At 42.8% G+C, this 13,496-nt stretch overlaps 1 protein-coding gene across 4 annotated transcripts in view; it reads right to left on the bottom strand.

Moving 5' to 3' along the window:
* Positions 1–1,643: 1,643 nt before the first annotated feature.
* The window catches only part of gpbp1l1 (GC-rich promoter binding protein 1-like 1), a 24,551-nt gene continuing 12,698 nt past the window's right edge, over positions 1,644–13,496 (bottom strand). For all 4 annotated transcript variants that reach the window (XM_050032828.1, XM_050032825.1, XM_050032826.1 and 1 more), the window contains exons 5-12: positions 9,831–10,159; positions 9,365–9,440; positions 7,859–8,055; positions 6,597–6,740; positions 5,036–5,191; positions 4,548–4,672; positions 4,345–4,447; positions 1,644–2,306 (exon numbers count right to left, since the gene is read on the bottom strand). In XM_050032828.1, coding sequence (XP_049888785.1) covers positions 2,136–2,306; positions 4,345–4,447; positions 4,548–4,672; positions 5,036–5,191; positions 6,597–6,740; positions 7,859–8,055; positions 9,365–9,440; positions 9,831–10,159 — 1,301 coding nt within the window. In that variant the 3' untranslated portion in view covers positions 1,644–2,135. The remainder of the gene's footprint in view (positions 2,307–4,344; positions 4,448–4,547; positions 4,673–5,035; positions 5,192–6,596; positions 6,741–7,858; positions 8,056–9,364; positions 9,441–9,830; positions 10,160–13,496) is intronic.

Here is a 13,496-nt window from a genome sequence, read left to right as displayed (position 1 = left end):
ATGCCACATTCAAAGTCACTTAAATCACCTTTCTTCCCCATTCTGATGCTCAGTTTGAACTTCAGCTTCATGAAAAAAATGCTTTGTTTTACACCTGGATTTCGGAAAGTCAGGCTCTTGATAATTTGTTCCTGCATTACACAACATTTTTACAGCTAATGTAAATGCTGTCATGGCAAAACTAAGGAGACGAATGCCCTTCCTTAGGGATAGTTTGGATTTTTTGAAGTGGGGTTGTATAAGGTACTTATCCATAGTGTATTTGACAGTAACCAGTTTGGAGAAGCAGGCAGGAATACTGACACTGAAACTGTGCAATGTACTACTGTGGATAGGGGCAGCAGCAAATGTATTTTAGTCACCTAAAAAAGTTAGCAGCTTAAGTGTGAACTACATAAAAAAAATATTTTCACCACTTTAACTTAACATCAACACGTTTCCCACGAGGAACTGAAGCCATATATCGCTCTCTTGTAAGCCAGACTCCATTAACAAAAACAGTACTTTTAGCTCGAGAGCACAGGAGCTGCTGGTCTACCGCTACCTCAGTTAGTTTGTCTGTCTTATTGTGTGACTTTGGTGAATCCAAACTAACTAACAGTGAGGGTTTAGTGAAGTAAAATTATTATTGTTGACAATGGACTGGCTTCGAACAGAGAATAAATAACTTAAGTTCCTTGTGGAATGTCTGATGTTGAGGTAAAGCAGTAAAAGTATTGAAATATAGTGTACACTTGGAGTGATACTGATTTCATTCAGACCTCCAGGAAGTGCACCGGACTTTGAAGTCAATTTGACACAGTGGCCAAACTGTGTAACTACAAATTTCAGGTCTGTCTTGTGATGCCAAAGGACCCAAGAAGACCATTTCCTATGGGCATGACTTGTGAAAGAGATGTCGGTAAATCAGTGGATACATTTCTTGGAGCAACACAACCCTGGCAAAATAACACATTTCACTTTTGGGATTTGATCCACCCGGTCTGATAACATTTGGAAAGTTTAGGAGAACCACACAATTAAATCATTTTATCCCTGTTTAAGCTAGCGGAGCGCTAAACAGGAAGTAGCAACAAAGTCTGTTGTAGCTGAGCTTGCCCTATACTCCAATGATGTACACCTGGGAAGTTGAACTAATGTGGCTTAATGCACCAATGTGCAACTTCCAAGGAATAAACACCTCCAACACTGGATCCAGTTCTCATTATATATCCATGACATTTTAAAGTAGGACTTTTTTTTACGTGGCTAAGATACGTTTTGCTGCTTCCCCCATCTATAGCGGTGCATTGCTTGGCTTCTGTGGTGGTACTCCTGGCTGCTTCTCCAAACTGGGGGTGTGCTGACTGACACCTACTCTATGTAATACACTGACTGTGGATAAGCACCTCATACAACCCCACTGTAAAAAAAATCTGAACTAACCCTTTAAAACTACAGTCCCTTTTGGAGCAGGTTAAAATATAGGCACCAGTTACATTCAGCAATAATGAACTATGTTAGTGCAGCATTTGTTCTTGTCAGGTGAAAATTCACTACCTGTCAGAATCAAGAACTCGCTGCAGCGTGGGATCAACGTGGGATTTTAAAACGGACTGACACAAAGTGAACTCCACGTGGACTCAAACACCACAGTAGCCAGATTCATATTGAAACATATCAGCTTGTCAGGAACCAATTTTATTAATATCATTAATAATGTGTCATCAGCATCATCAATGAAATGAGTTAGTCTGTTTAAAGCAGAATCAAGTGTGCATTCATTGCCCTTCTTTTCTTGATGAACACGTCAGTTCCACAAAGCGAGGAAGAAAAAGGAAGAAGGGGAGGGGGGTAAGGGGATGGGGGGGTTCAAAGAGGGCAGGGACTGCAGTGAAGGAGGAAACGCAGGGAAAACGACGTCTGGCGGAGCAGGAATCTCCCCCTTCACTGGGATATGATTGGTTTTTCCCTTGTGCAAGAATGACAACAAAAAAAATCAAAACGAAAGAAATTCAAAATGGTGCTCTAAAAACAAAGATGAGAGGAAGAGGGGGATTGCTTGCTGGGATGTTGTGTTGGCTGTTGTTGTGTTGTTGTTGTTGTTGGTGGTTTGGTGGTTGTTGTTTTTTTTTTTTTTGTTCCGTAAAGCCACGTTAGGATTTGATGCAGTCGTCGTCGTCAGAGGTCTGGCTGCTGCTACTGGTTTCGGACTCGGAGCCCTCCTCGACATTCGCCTCCGCCACACTCCTCCAGGGGGTGAAGTGGAGGGTCACACCCCGCGCCCTCGGGAGAGCCCCATTCCTCTGCATGCCGTTCCTCTTCAGCTGGTCAAAAGGACACGGACAATTAGTGTGTGAATAAAGCAGAGATTAAAGGGATAGTTCGGATTTTTTAAAGTGGGGTTGTGAGACACAAACATTTTGCTGCTGCCCCTGTTGATACCAGTGCGCTGCTTATCTTCCTGACTATATGACAGTTATTGGCGCCTCAATTTCAGCGGTGAGAGCAGCACATACGTCACCATGACCGCATGCCTCATACCAACACATACATGTCAAGGAGAGAATGATAAGACAGACTTGATGAATTTTGCACCCTCAAATTAATTGTTTTCAATGTTGACGCATGGCAGGCGCACTCAAAACGCCAGAGCGCCCTCACAGCTCAAGATAAACCGAATTCAACTTTTGTAACGCAGCTGCACGCACCGTGTCATGTAAAAGGAACAACCAATCACAGCCGACATATCTTTCCCTTCTGTAAATATTCAGTCTGATAAATACGGAAAAGTATAAAAGATAAAATCATGTGTAGACCTTTTTTACTTTTTTACTGCCTTTACTTTTAAGCTCACAGTCATTATAAAGGCTACATACACATGCTGTATCTTATTTTTTTTTAGGACAATCTGGGCTAACCAGATTTGCCACCATTACATGTCCTACTATGTGCCTGTATTTTATATTAATTTTTATATCAATGAAAAAAACAAATCCGTGTGACTAAATTCTTACATTTTTACATGTATCTCACCATAGCAAGTTGGAAAAAGACATATTCTACCATATATGAAGAGGGGAGACTCTCTGGAATCTGGCATTATAAGAACCATGATGCTGGGACATTCTGTCACTTCACAGCTGTCCAAAACATGTGGTTTGTGCCAGGCGGACATGATTGCCAGTATTTTTTCATTATTTCAAGAAATTCCATTGACTCATTCACAAGTCAAAAATGTGTTTTATCTGAAACAAACATGCAATATTTACATCTAAGAGAACAGAAAAATAGTAATATTATTCCTCACTATATGAAGTGAAGATCTGTATAATCGTCAGGTTTTTATTTTGTAGACAATTGATCTGTATTTATAGCGTGATGGGATGACAGCACAATGATGTATTTGGTATCACTGGAAAGCTCCGGCCCTGCGCTTTCATGCGATATGCGTGGCATTTCTGTGACCCTACATTCGCGAGTAATCCATCCAAGAGTAATGTGTGTGCAAAGCTGTATGAAAGCTTTGTTATACATATACATAATACCGACAAGTGGTGGGTCTTGTCGGAAAGCTACGGTACCGCTGTTTCACGTGATATGCGTGGCTTCTCGCTATGACACACGGTTGCGGAGAAAATCAATAGAGAAGAACAGGTGTGAATTTGGACACACTTGGTGTCGTTTGGGCCCATAGGCCCATCCCTCTCCTCTGGAAGAACCCTCATTCACCAAGCTGGACTCAGTGGTTGAGGGAGTGATGCAACATCTCAAACTATGGAAACTAAGATTCACATTAAATGGCTCTTCTGATAAATTTATGAGAATTTGAAGTCAATTTATGGAATATATAAAAGCTAGAATCTAAACCCCCACTTTATTGATAACTCTTTGTGAAGTAAGTCACATTTACTTCTTATTTTACATCTTCTTGTAGCCGATCTTAATAGGAAAGGCCCTGATATTACAGTACACTAAAAAGTGTTTCTGAAAACACAGAAAAATAGGCAATGCAGTAACAGAATCTTGATTCATATTAGATCAGCGCTGCCTTGTTTGACAGTTTGACCGCAGTTCACAAGCAGTGATTGCATGATTGACAGCTCTGTTAGAGACTCCGCGGCCCTGACTGGTTGTTTTCATTCTTGTGATGTAAGGCCATTAGAAATTCTTCAGGGCAATAGAGTAGGCAGGAGGGTTTTTTCAGATTATATCTCATTTAATGCTGTCAATATTATAAATAATATTATACAGTGACAGTTTCAGCAAATATGACAAGTTGTTTTTTTAATTAAAGTTACTAACTACAGCTTTAAGTACAGAAACAGACACAAGGCACTTCAGCTTTATTGTCTAAGTGTTCACCTGTTCAGTTTTAGTCTGAAACTCTCTCAGTTCATCCTCCGTCAGAGGCAGGAAGTTGTCATCATTTTCTGGATACTCCTGCCAGCCCATGGCCTTCAGCAACCTGGAAAAGTACAGCAATTTTCTGCTTAATTGATTGTTGTGAGAGAGAGTGTGTGTGTGTGTGTGTCTGTCAGTGTACAAGGCTGTTAGCAGCGTCCTACCTGTGCTCTGCCTCCAGGGAGCTGGACAGGTGTTCGGTGTCTGAGTCACTGAGGGAGTAGGACAGACCGTTCTCGTGGCAGACTTCCTCGCTGTAGGCTTTGGGCTCTGGGGTGCTGCTTTCACCCTGAGAATATTCACACAGAAACATGCTTAGAAAAACTCCTCCAACTGCAAACAGTCTGACACACAGTCAAAAGCAGAGCAAAGTAATAAAATAAAGCCAAAATGTCTGTGTATTTTTGGATTTTTTAAAAATACATTTAGCTGTTTAATTTAGCACTTTATCGGAGTTGAATGTATGAACTGTCCTTTACATACAGACAAAAAGTGTGGCCCTCTGTTTGGGACTGTGACATTATGAAAATCAAAAATTGGATTCCACTTGCAGAGAATTACCAGGTCACATTTTCTTAACTCTGTCATCACCTGTAACTACTGCGCTGTCCTGCGTGATGGTGTACGAAACTTAAACCAAACTGCTGCCTACCTCTCCCGACGTTCCCGGGCTGCTGCTTGTCGTCAGCTCTCCAGTGCCCTCGTCCTTCAGAGCTCGCAGGAACTCACTCTTGCGGTCCGGACCACGCCGCATCAGCTTCAGCCTCGACGGGGCAATGTCTATGGGAGGAGTCGTGCTGGAAGGGTGCTGCGGGTGTGACGGTGCCACAGGAGGGGAAAGAGGGAGCAGGAGAAGAAGAAAAGAAAATCAAGCATGTTAATGTAATTCTTTTTTTTAACTTAGACACCAGTTTATCAGCTATGACATCTATTTGAACAGTAAGATTTTCAGAGGAGGAAGCAGAGCCAAACCCCCCCTCCCCCCCTTTTTTTTAGATAGTTGATTCAAAACACACATTACACATGGCTTAATAGCGACAGTTTCAAACACACACTTCACTATAACTCGCAGCATTCACACACAAAGCACTTGTCTTTATCTGGACACATTTTCCCCACAAATACAACATGCTAATGTTTTTAGCACAAGCCTATGGCATTTTACATTGTATAAATTAGCCTAGCAGCTGGCAGACTTTTCCTCTACTCATATGAAGCCAGTGACAACAGCAACATTTAACAAAGGTAACATTACAAAATTTTGGCTCCATTACAGCTCACAAGGTTCACAGACAAAACAACTGTCTTGTACTAAACACGTTTTCCAAACAAATATAACATGCTAACATTATTAGCGCAAACCTATGGCATTTTACATTGTATAAAATAGCCTAGCGAATAGCGGGGATTTGCTCTACTCAAATGAAGCCAGGATAAATCACACACAAGACTTAAAATGCTATTTTTGTGGAGGCTTTATTGTCTTCACAATTTATTGTTTATCTGTGAAATTAAAGTAAATAAAGCTTTGTTTCCACTGAGGGAAATGGTTTCAGCTTACAAAAATAAACAGGAGGTCTGTATCGCTGCAAAGCGCAGTTGCATTTCTGGGGAGGTGCACGTCAGGCAACAGCTCTAGAAAGTGTTGCTGGAGAACTTGTGTGAGTGAGTGAGTGAGTGGGGTTGAGCTGTGTGGAGAGTGTGAGAGAGGAGAGATGCGCACTGGTATGTGTCATGTAACGCAACTTGACCCTATATTGATATAAACGGTTGCTTGAAAATATGTCGACATATCAGACATAGTCATGATATCGCCCAGCCCTATGCTGTAATAAGACATTTTGGACCAAACTGTAGTTGCAGACATGTTCAGTGTTGCTGTCTGTTCAGAGTTTATGACCACAGATAACATTTTACGACACTGGACAGAAGACAGCACTTCGACTGCTGCAAAGGAAAACTTCATGTGCACATATGAGAAAGCATCTCAGTCACAAACCACACTAACACATAATTACTATGGTTAGATAAAACCTGTGATTTACTCACACAGTCACGCATGCAGCCGTAAGAGCTACACTGGAGTTTTACGTGTCTGCTTGCTGTGCAGTTTTACATGTCAGCAGGGAGTCTGAGCACACTGCATCATGTTGGGGTTGGAAAATCCCTGAATGAGGTCATTTATCCGTCCTTTCCCTACTGTCTGTCCTCACCTCTTTCGGGGTGTTGTGCTGTGGTGCACTGACTGGGGTGCTGGGTTTGGCTGCAGAGACGGGGCTGGTGAAGACTGAATCTCGGCCTGGCATGTGGAGGCCAGACTTAGTGATCTCTCTACCACCGGATTTCCACTGGGTGCTCTGGAAGAGAGGATGAATCATGAGTCACAAACAGAGAGACGGTTTCCATCACAGTATAGCACCTACATAACTGGTACTGACATGAAGCATGCAAGACTCATCTATGTTAAGGGAAACCTTGGTAGTTTTTGTGTCTGATGGGAACAACATTTTTTGAAATTGGTCTAGTATTGAGCAGGAAGGCTGCAGCCGGCAGCTACGAAACAGTCTGGAATGTAATCTTCGAGGCATCTGGCACCGTCATGTAGGTCCACTGTTTGTTTTGGCCTCTGACAGGCTCTGATTGTTATCTTAAGTGTCTGAAATTATCACAGAAATGATCCCCACAGATAAATAAACTCATTCTCATTCTTAAGTCCTGCAAGTTGAGTTGTTGTAGGAAGACAACAACAAAGAGACCTGATTAACAGAAAGGCTGTTTCTCACACATTCATTTATTTGTGGCAGCCAACCAAAATATCAGCATGCGCTGCCACATTTTGATTTACAATTTCTGGAGCTGGACCGTCATTCTGAGCGCTGGAATACACATACAGTATGGTTATTTAAAGCCCTACACTTCAGAGTGCAATGCGTACTCTGGGCACAGACGGAGCAGCAGAACGCAAGGTGCCGTAAAAGTAAAACTTAAACACTCATGAATTCATATAGAAATAGAGTGCTTTACTTCTTAGAACAACAGCACTTTCATTTTAGCACTAGCCATCGATTCTCCAGTCTAATTTTGATGAAACCAGCTGTGTTCCTATGGAAACTGCTCACCCCGCAGTCCAGCACTACGGCAAAAAGTTTGCTCCTATAATCCATCAATCTGATCAGCTCTGATTGGTCCAATCATGAAGTGATCGAATGATGAATTCTCCAACCTGAGACTCTAACTCAGCAAACTGCTGCTGAGGAAAAAAAAAACTTCACCAGAGTTGAAACTGTGTTGCCTTCACAAACGCAAAAAAACTTCAAATTCACAGAGGGGACACAGAATGATCACAAAGAGACGCAATTTCAAAAACTGTTGTTCCCATTACATAGACACAAAAACCTGGGAAATATGGGTCCAGGCTGAGAAATACAGAAGTTTGCCTTTGATAAAAAAATGCACAAAGCACAGCAAGACGTACTTTGGTGGGGGCCACGGCAGGCTTTGGGACCAGGTTCTTGTAGACGCTGGAGCCTGCGATGGGAGTTTTGCTGCCGTTGGTGGGCAAGGCGCCAGCAGTGGCAAACCCCGCAGAGAAGGCTGTGCTGGGGTCCTCCTTGGAAACCTTCTTGATAACCAGCATTTTGGACACCATCTGTTTGCCACTCGGGGGGTTTTCTGGAACATAGTGATGAAATGTTACAAAGCTGTAAATTTAAATTTCTACAGCCAGGAGAAGTATCCAACATCCATCACAGTATCACTAAAATGTACGAGAAAATTATGACTAAAACACTGAATTCCACTGACTAAAGGCCTTTACACACCAAATCCATATTTTTCATCCCAAATTGTTGAACGTTTAAGAATAAATATGACCTCAGGTTGTGTCAAACTTGTTTATACACTGACCCGAAACTTCATTCATCATTTAAGTGCCAAACAAGTTCAATTTTCTGCATTATGTGAGAGCTGTTTGAAGTGGTGAAGAAAATGGGGCGTAACCTGCAAGGCACATACATCTGCACCAAGAAAGAGGAACAGGGCAGAAGTGGACAGCAGGTCAGCAAGAAAATGTCAATTCAGGTCGAGTTAATTGCATTTATAAAGTGCAAGTAACAAGAGTTATCTCAGGACATTTTTCATATAAAGCAGGTCTAGACCATTAAAGACAGAAGAGGAAAAATATAAAAAGCAATGTCCATCCATCCAATTTCATCCGCTTATCAAAGTTTGGGTCGTGGGGGCAGCAGGCCGAGCAAAGTACTTCCGACATCCCTCTCTCAAGCAACACTTTCCAGCTCCTCTGGGGGACCCCGAGGTGTTCCCAGGCCAGATGAGATATGTAATCCCTCCAGCAAGTTCAAGGTCTGCCCCGGGGCCTCCTACCAGTGGGACGTACTCAGAACACCTCCGGGGTTAGGTGCCTAGGAGGTGATGCCTTAAAACCACCTCAACTGACCCCTTTTGACGTGAAGGAGCAGCAGCTCTACTCCGAGCTCCCTCTGGATGTAGGGCCAAGCCACCCCACCCCAAAAGCAATGTCCTTTTTGAAATCTTCCACGACAAAGAGAGGGTAACATTCAGCACAACAGCAGAGTGCAATTTATTAGCCACACAGTTTCGCTTATATGTCAGGTAGCTGCAATACCAAATGCAAGACGCCAGCAGAGAGTAGTGACAACCAGGGAGGTAACTCTAGTGAAAAGACGCAAGTGGGCAAATGTGTCTTTACATTTTGCCTCATGTTGTTAATTTTTGCAACAAATAGAACAATAAAATGCAGGTGATGGATATGAAAATTATGGACTTGGTGTGCAAAGGCTGTAAATCTCAACTAAAACAAGACAAAAATGTGACTTAAAATAAACAACACTCTTCAGTAAGCAACTAAAACTGAATTTGAGGATGAGAGGCTGTTAAAACTTTTTAAACCGTCTCTTATTTATTCAAGAATTGAAACCCAGCTCTGACTGGGAGCTCTTACCCCACACTCCAGCATGGGGAGCCACTGCTCGCATCTGAGTCCCAGGCTTTCCAGTTGTTTCAGGGTTGAGGGAAGGCTGAAGAGACAAAACACCTGCATTAAATACCTTGGCATTCAAATTTTGTATTTTCAAGTTGTGTTAACATCAAATAATCTGAGTGTGTTGTTGCTGACAGGGTGAAGTTTGATGGGTTAGTGACAGGAAACTCTTAATACATAATACTCATGATAGATTTTGTATCAGGAGGTAAACATGGGAAGAAAATGTAAAATGAAAATGTTTCTAACAATTGCTCTGCTTATCTTAGGTCAGGTGTGAACAACCACTGTTTCCCTAAAAATACAGCCTATATTCAGAGCTGACTGAACCCTCTTTATTAAACGATCCAAACCGCTTTGTCATTGAAGAACTATGTTGAGGTCAGCGGCATGCTTTAGAAAAACCCAGCGAAGGTTATCTACTCACAAAGTCCTCTTCCACAAATTTCAGCTTGTCGTCCTTGCCGTCTTTGCGTTCCTCGTTGGGGAACTTGTCCTGGTACGAGGTGCCCTTGCGGGGATGAAAGTTGCCATTGCGCTGCCGGTGCCCCGCCTGCCTGTCCCTGTCGCCTCCTACCCGCTTGGGGTGGCGTCCCTGGTGGTGGTGGCCGTCCTGGGGACCCCGCGGCGCTCCATGCCAGCTGGGTGTTTCCTTCCAACAGGAGCCCCCCGCCAGCCCACCGTGCCCTCCTTTGGCCACCCCAGAGTCCACAGAGTCATGCCTCAGAAGCAGAGAAGGCTGCTGCCATCCGTCACCTGGAGAGAGAACAAATGTAGAGGGTGTATAAGAACGATGTCATTATGCTTTAGTAAGTGCTGAATACCAGTGATGTGTGGCTTTGACAGAAAGACGATAAAGGTTTCTCTTCTGATATAACATCCAAACAACTTTAATCTTTGTCAGTGCTGAACGTCAATCACTAACTTGGAACATGAGCTAATGAAATCAAAGCAAATCAATAATTCTGTCATCAGTTAGTTACTAAATGCAATGCTCAACATTAGCAGCTGCCAGGTTGCGAGAGTTTTAAGAAATTGGCAACCACTTCTTTGCTTCAATGGCAACCACTTTTTGACATCTTATAAAAATTCAGATAGCACACAAAACGAGCAACCCCAAATACTTTCCAGCTCCTCCTGGGGGACCCCGAGGCGTTCCCAGGCCAGATGAGATATGTAATCCCTCCAGCATGTTCTGGGTCTGCCCCGGGGCCTCCTACCAGAGGGACGTGCCTGAAACACCTCTCACAGGAGGCGCCCAGGAGGCATCCTGATCAGATGCCCAAACCACCTCAACTGACCCCTTTCGACATGAAGGAGCAGCGGCTCTACTCTAAGCTCCCTCAGGATGTCCGAGCTCCTTACCCTATCTCTAAGGCTGAGCCCAGACACCCCACGGAGGAAACTCATTTCAGCCGCTTGTATCTGCGATCTCATTCTTTCGGTCACTACCCAGAGCTCATGACTCTGATGAATATGACCCTGTTTGTCACGCTTGACTAATTTTTTTTTTCTTGTCCATTTTATTGGCAGATAAGAAGATGATGTTGTTCCCAAGGACATCCCCTTATAATGCACCTATCTAAAGACTTGCTCTGTTTATTTAATCATTGAATATGAATGAGATTTAAAAGCTATCAAATACATCTTATTATCATTTAAAAAATGACAATTAAAATGATGAGTTATCATAGATTAGGACGACATTTTTATGGCTCTGTCTGTCAAAATTACTGTCTACAGGGTGCAGAGACAAATAATGAGTCAACAGATTGTCAACTTCCTGCAATAAAACACACCAGCAGTTAGTGCCCAAACTGCTAAAAGATACTAGGATTGAGATCTTCACGGTAGTTACTGTCTCAGAAAATATCACGTTCTATGGTGTAATGGTACACAGTATTACACAGTCAGTTATCAGTTACAATCACCCTTAAAGGAATGAAAGCAGAAGGGTTGTTTTGGTTAAACAAACACTTTGAGTGAAACGTGGCACCATTTTTTTTTTTTTTTAAATCAAAAGGACGTGTTAAAGGAGATGTGAGCACACAGATGAGGCTCTCTGTCCAGTTGCTTTTCTTTGTTTTCCCAATACTGATGGTATAATGACCGTCAATTTTCGTACCACAGTATACAGTTTCATAGCACACAGCTGCAACCCTAGAAGAGACCTTTCCAATTCAACATGTCTGACTGACACTGCACACCAAACGCAAGTAGAGACACATAAAGCTGCCTTTCTGCATGGCAATGGCAACGTGAGGTGAGGGACACAGTGAGACACCCCTGAGACTGTGGGACAAATCAGTGAAGAACCTGTCAAACAGGAAGTTTAACTAACTCAAGATTCCTCCTTGGACACGGGAGTGAATTTAGCCACTGCACCTGAACGCATCCTGGTGTTATAACTGTTTATCACCACAATAAAACCCTACATGCAGAGCAACAACACTGCGGAAACTGAGACGCAACACAACTGAATGGAAACACGAGATTTCACCAAACACAGCAGCTCACTGGATCTCAGTTTCAGGAGGACATGAACAACAACAAACTGGCACCACGTTTCTTAGCTCACACAACGAAGCACACACATCAGCAGAGCAACACTGTGTACGTGCAGTGTACAGACGCTGATCTGTACACCGGTGACGCCAAATAATCCTGAGAGAACGGACAGATGGTTTGAATAAGTGTGAGCACAGGAGGCGATACATGTCATGTAAACGGAAGCCTCAAAAGGAGACAGGGCTCCAACGCCACCTGTCTGCTGCTTGCAACCCTGCTGCAGCACCTCTGTCTTCGAAGCAGGTGGCCTTAATTATGTCCTTTTCCACTACAGGGACCCCAATTATATCCACTTTCAGCAGAGGTTTGCTGCTCGCCATAATCTTCAATTTCACACGATAAAAGTCCAGCATAAATATTTCAGTAGAACATCACATAACTCATGAGAGTTAGAGACATATCCAGCATTATCCTCATACTGACAGCTTCATAAAAGGCTCCTTTTAGCAGATAAAAGCCATTTAATTATCTCCTAATTCTACTTGTGTAATCACAACTAACTGTGACCAGCTCTGACAAAAAACTGAGTGTTCAACTCTGGCATTTGTCTTCATCATCAAACGCCTCAGGAGGTGGTTTAGATGCATTCTAGCCCAGGGGTGTCATTTTAGTTCATGGGCCACATACAGCCCGATCTGATCTCAAGTGGGCCGGACGAGTAAAACCATTGCATAATCACCTATAAATAACAACACCTCCAAACTTTTCCCTTTTCTTTTAGAGAAGAGAAGTACAAGAAAACATTCATCCATTTACAAAGCAGAAGATGAACAGGATGAAATGTATTTTGAGAAAAACGAGTGCAATTTCAACAATATGTCTCAGTTTTTCCACATTCAGTCAGTCAACCACTCACTGTCATTACATGTGCATTTATCCATACATTTCCACTTATAATGCTGGCGTCACCACACCAAACTGAGGTGGAAGCTATTGAGGAAGCAGCTGAAGTCATCCCCTGCCTTACAAACCATTTACAGATCTTAAGTTTTGACAGTGCTTTAGTGACAGCGTTCCACCATTATTGTTTTAAAATACAAGTCAGATACAGACAGATAATATTTTGCACATCGTTCAGTATCTTTAAATATGACCACAATATGTATTCATTGTTTTTTGAGAGCTGTATCTTGGTCAGAGTGGAAGAGCCTATGAGGCAGGGTACTCGAAAAACTGTCCAGATATACTCTGAGCGACATTAAGATTCAGGGAGCCTATTAAGCCACTCATCAAGCCGAAGGAAGGCTTGCTGTTGCTCTGAAAATAGGTCTGAGGTGCACAAAGTTTCACAAAAATAGAGCCTGGGTGAGCAGTTTTCCTGCAAGCAATGAGTCGATTAGCCTGTTTCCTGGCGGACGGGGCAGGTTATCTTCACTGGGAAAAACTGAGACAATCTGATGTTTGCTTTTTAATTGCTGTTAAGCCTAGTTCACATTACACAATTTTCACTGCGATTTTGACGTCGCAGAGGATCTTGAGAGCCACCTTGGGTCGGAGGTGAGTCAGCAGATAGTCTGCCACACGA

Source organism: Epinephelus moara, chromosome 21 (assembly GCF_006386435.1).
Source record: "Epinephelus moara isolate mb chromosome 21, YSFRI_EMoa_1.0, whole genome shotgun sequence".
Classification (NCBI taxonomy): domain Eukaryota; kingdom Metazoa; phylum Chordata; class Actinopteri; order Perciformes; family Serranidae; genus Epinephelus; species Epinephelus moara.
Note: the sequence above shows the minus strand (reverse complement) of the source record. Positions and strands in the feature narration are given on the sequence as shown.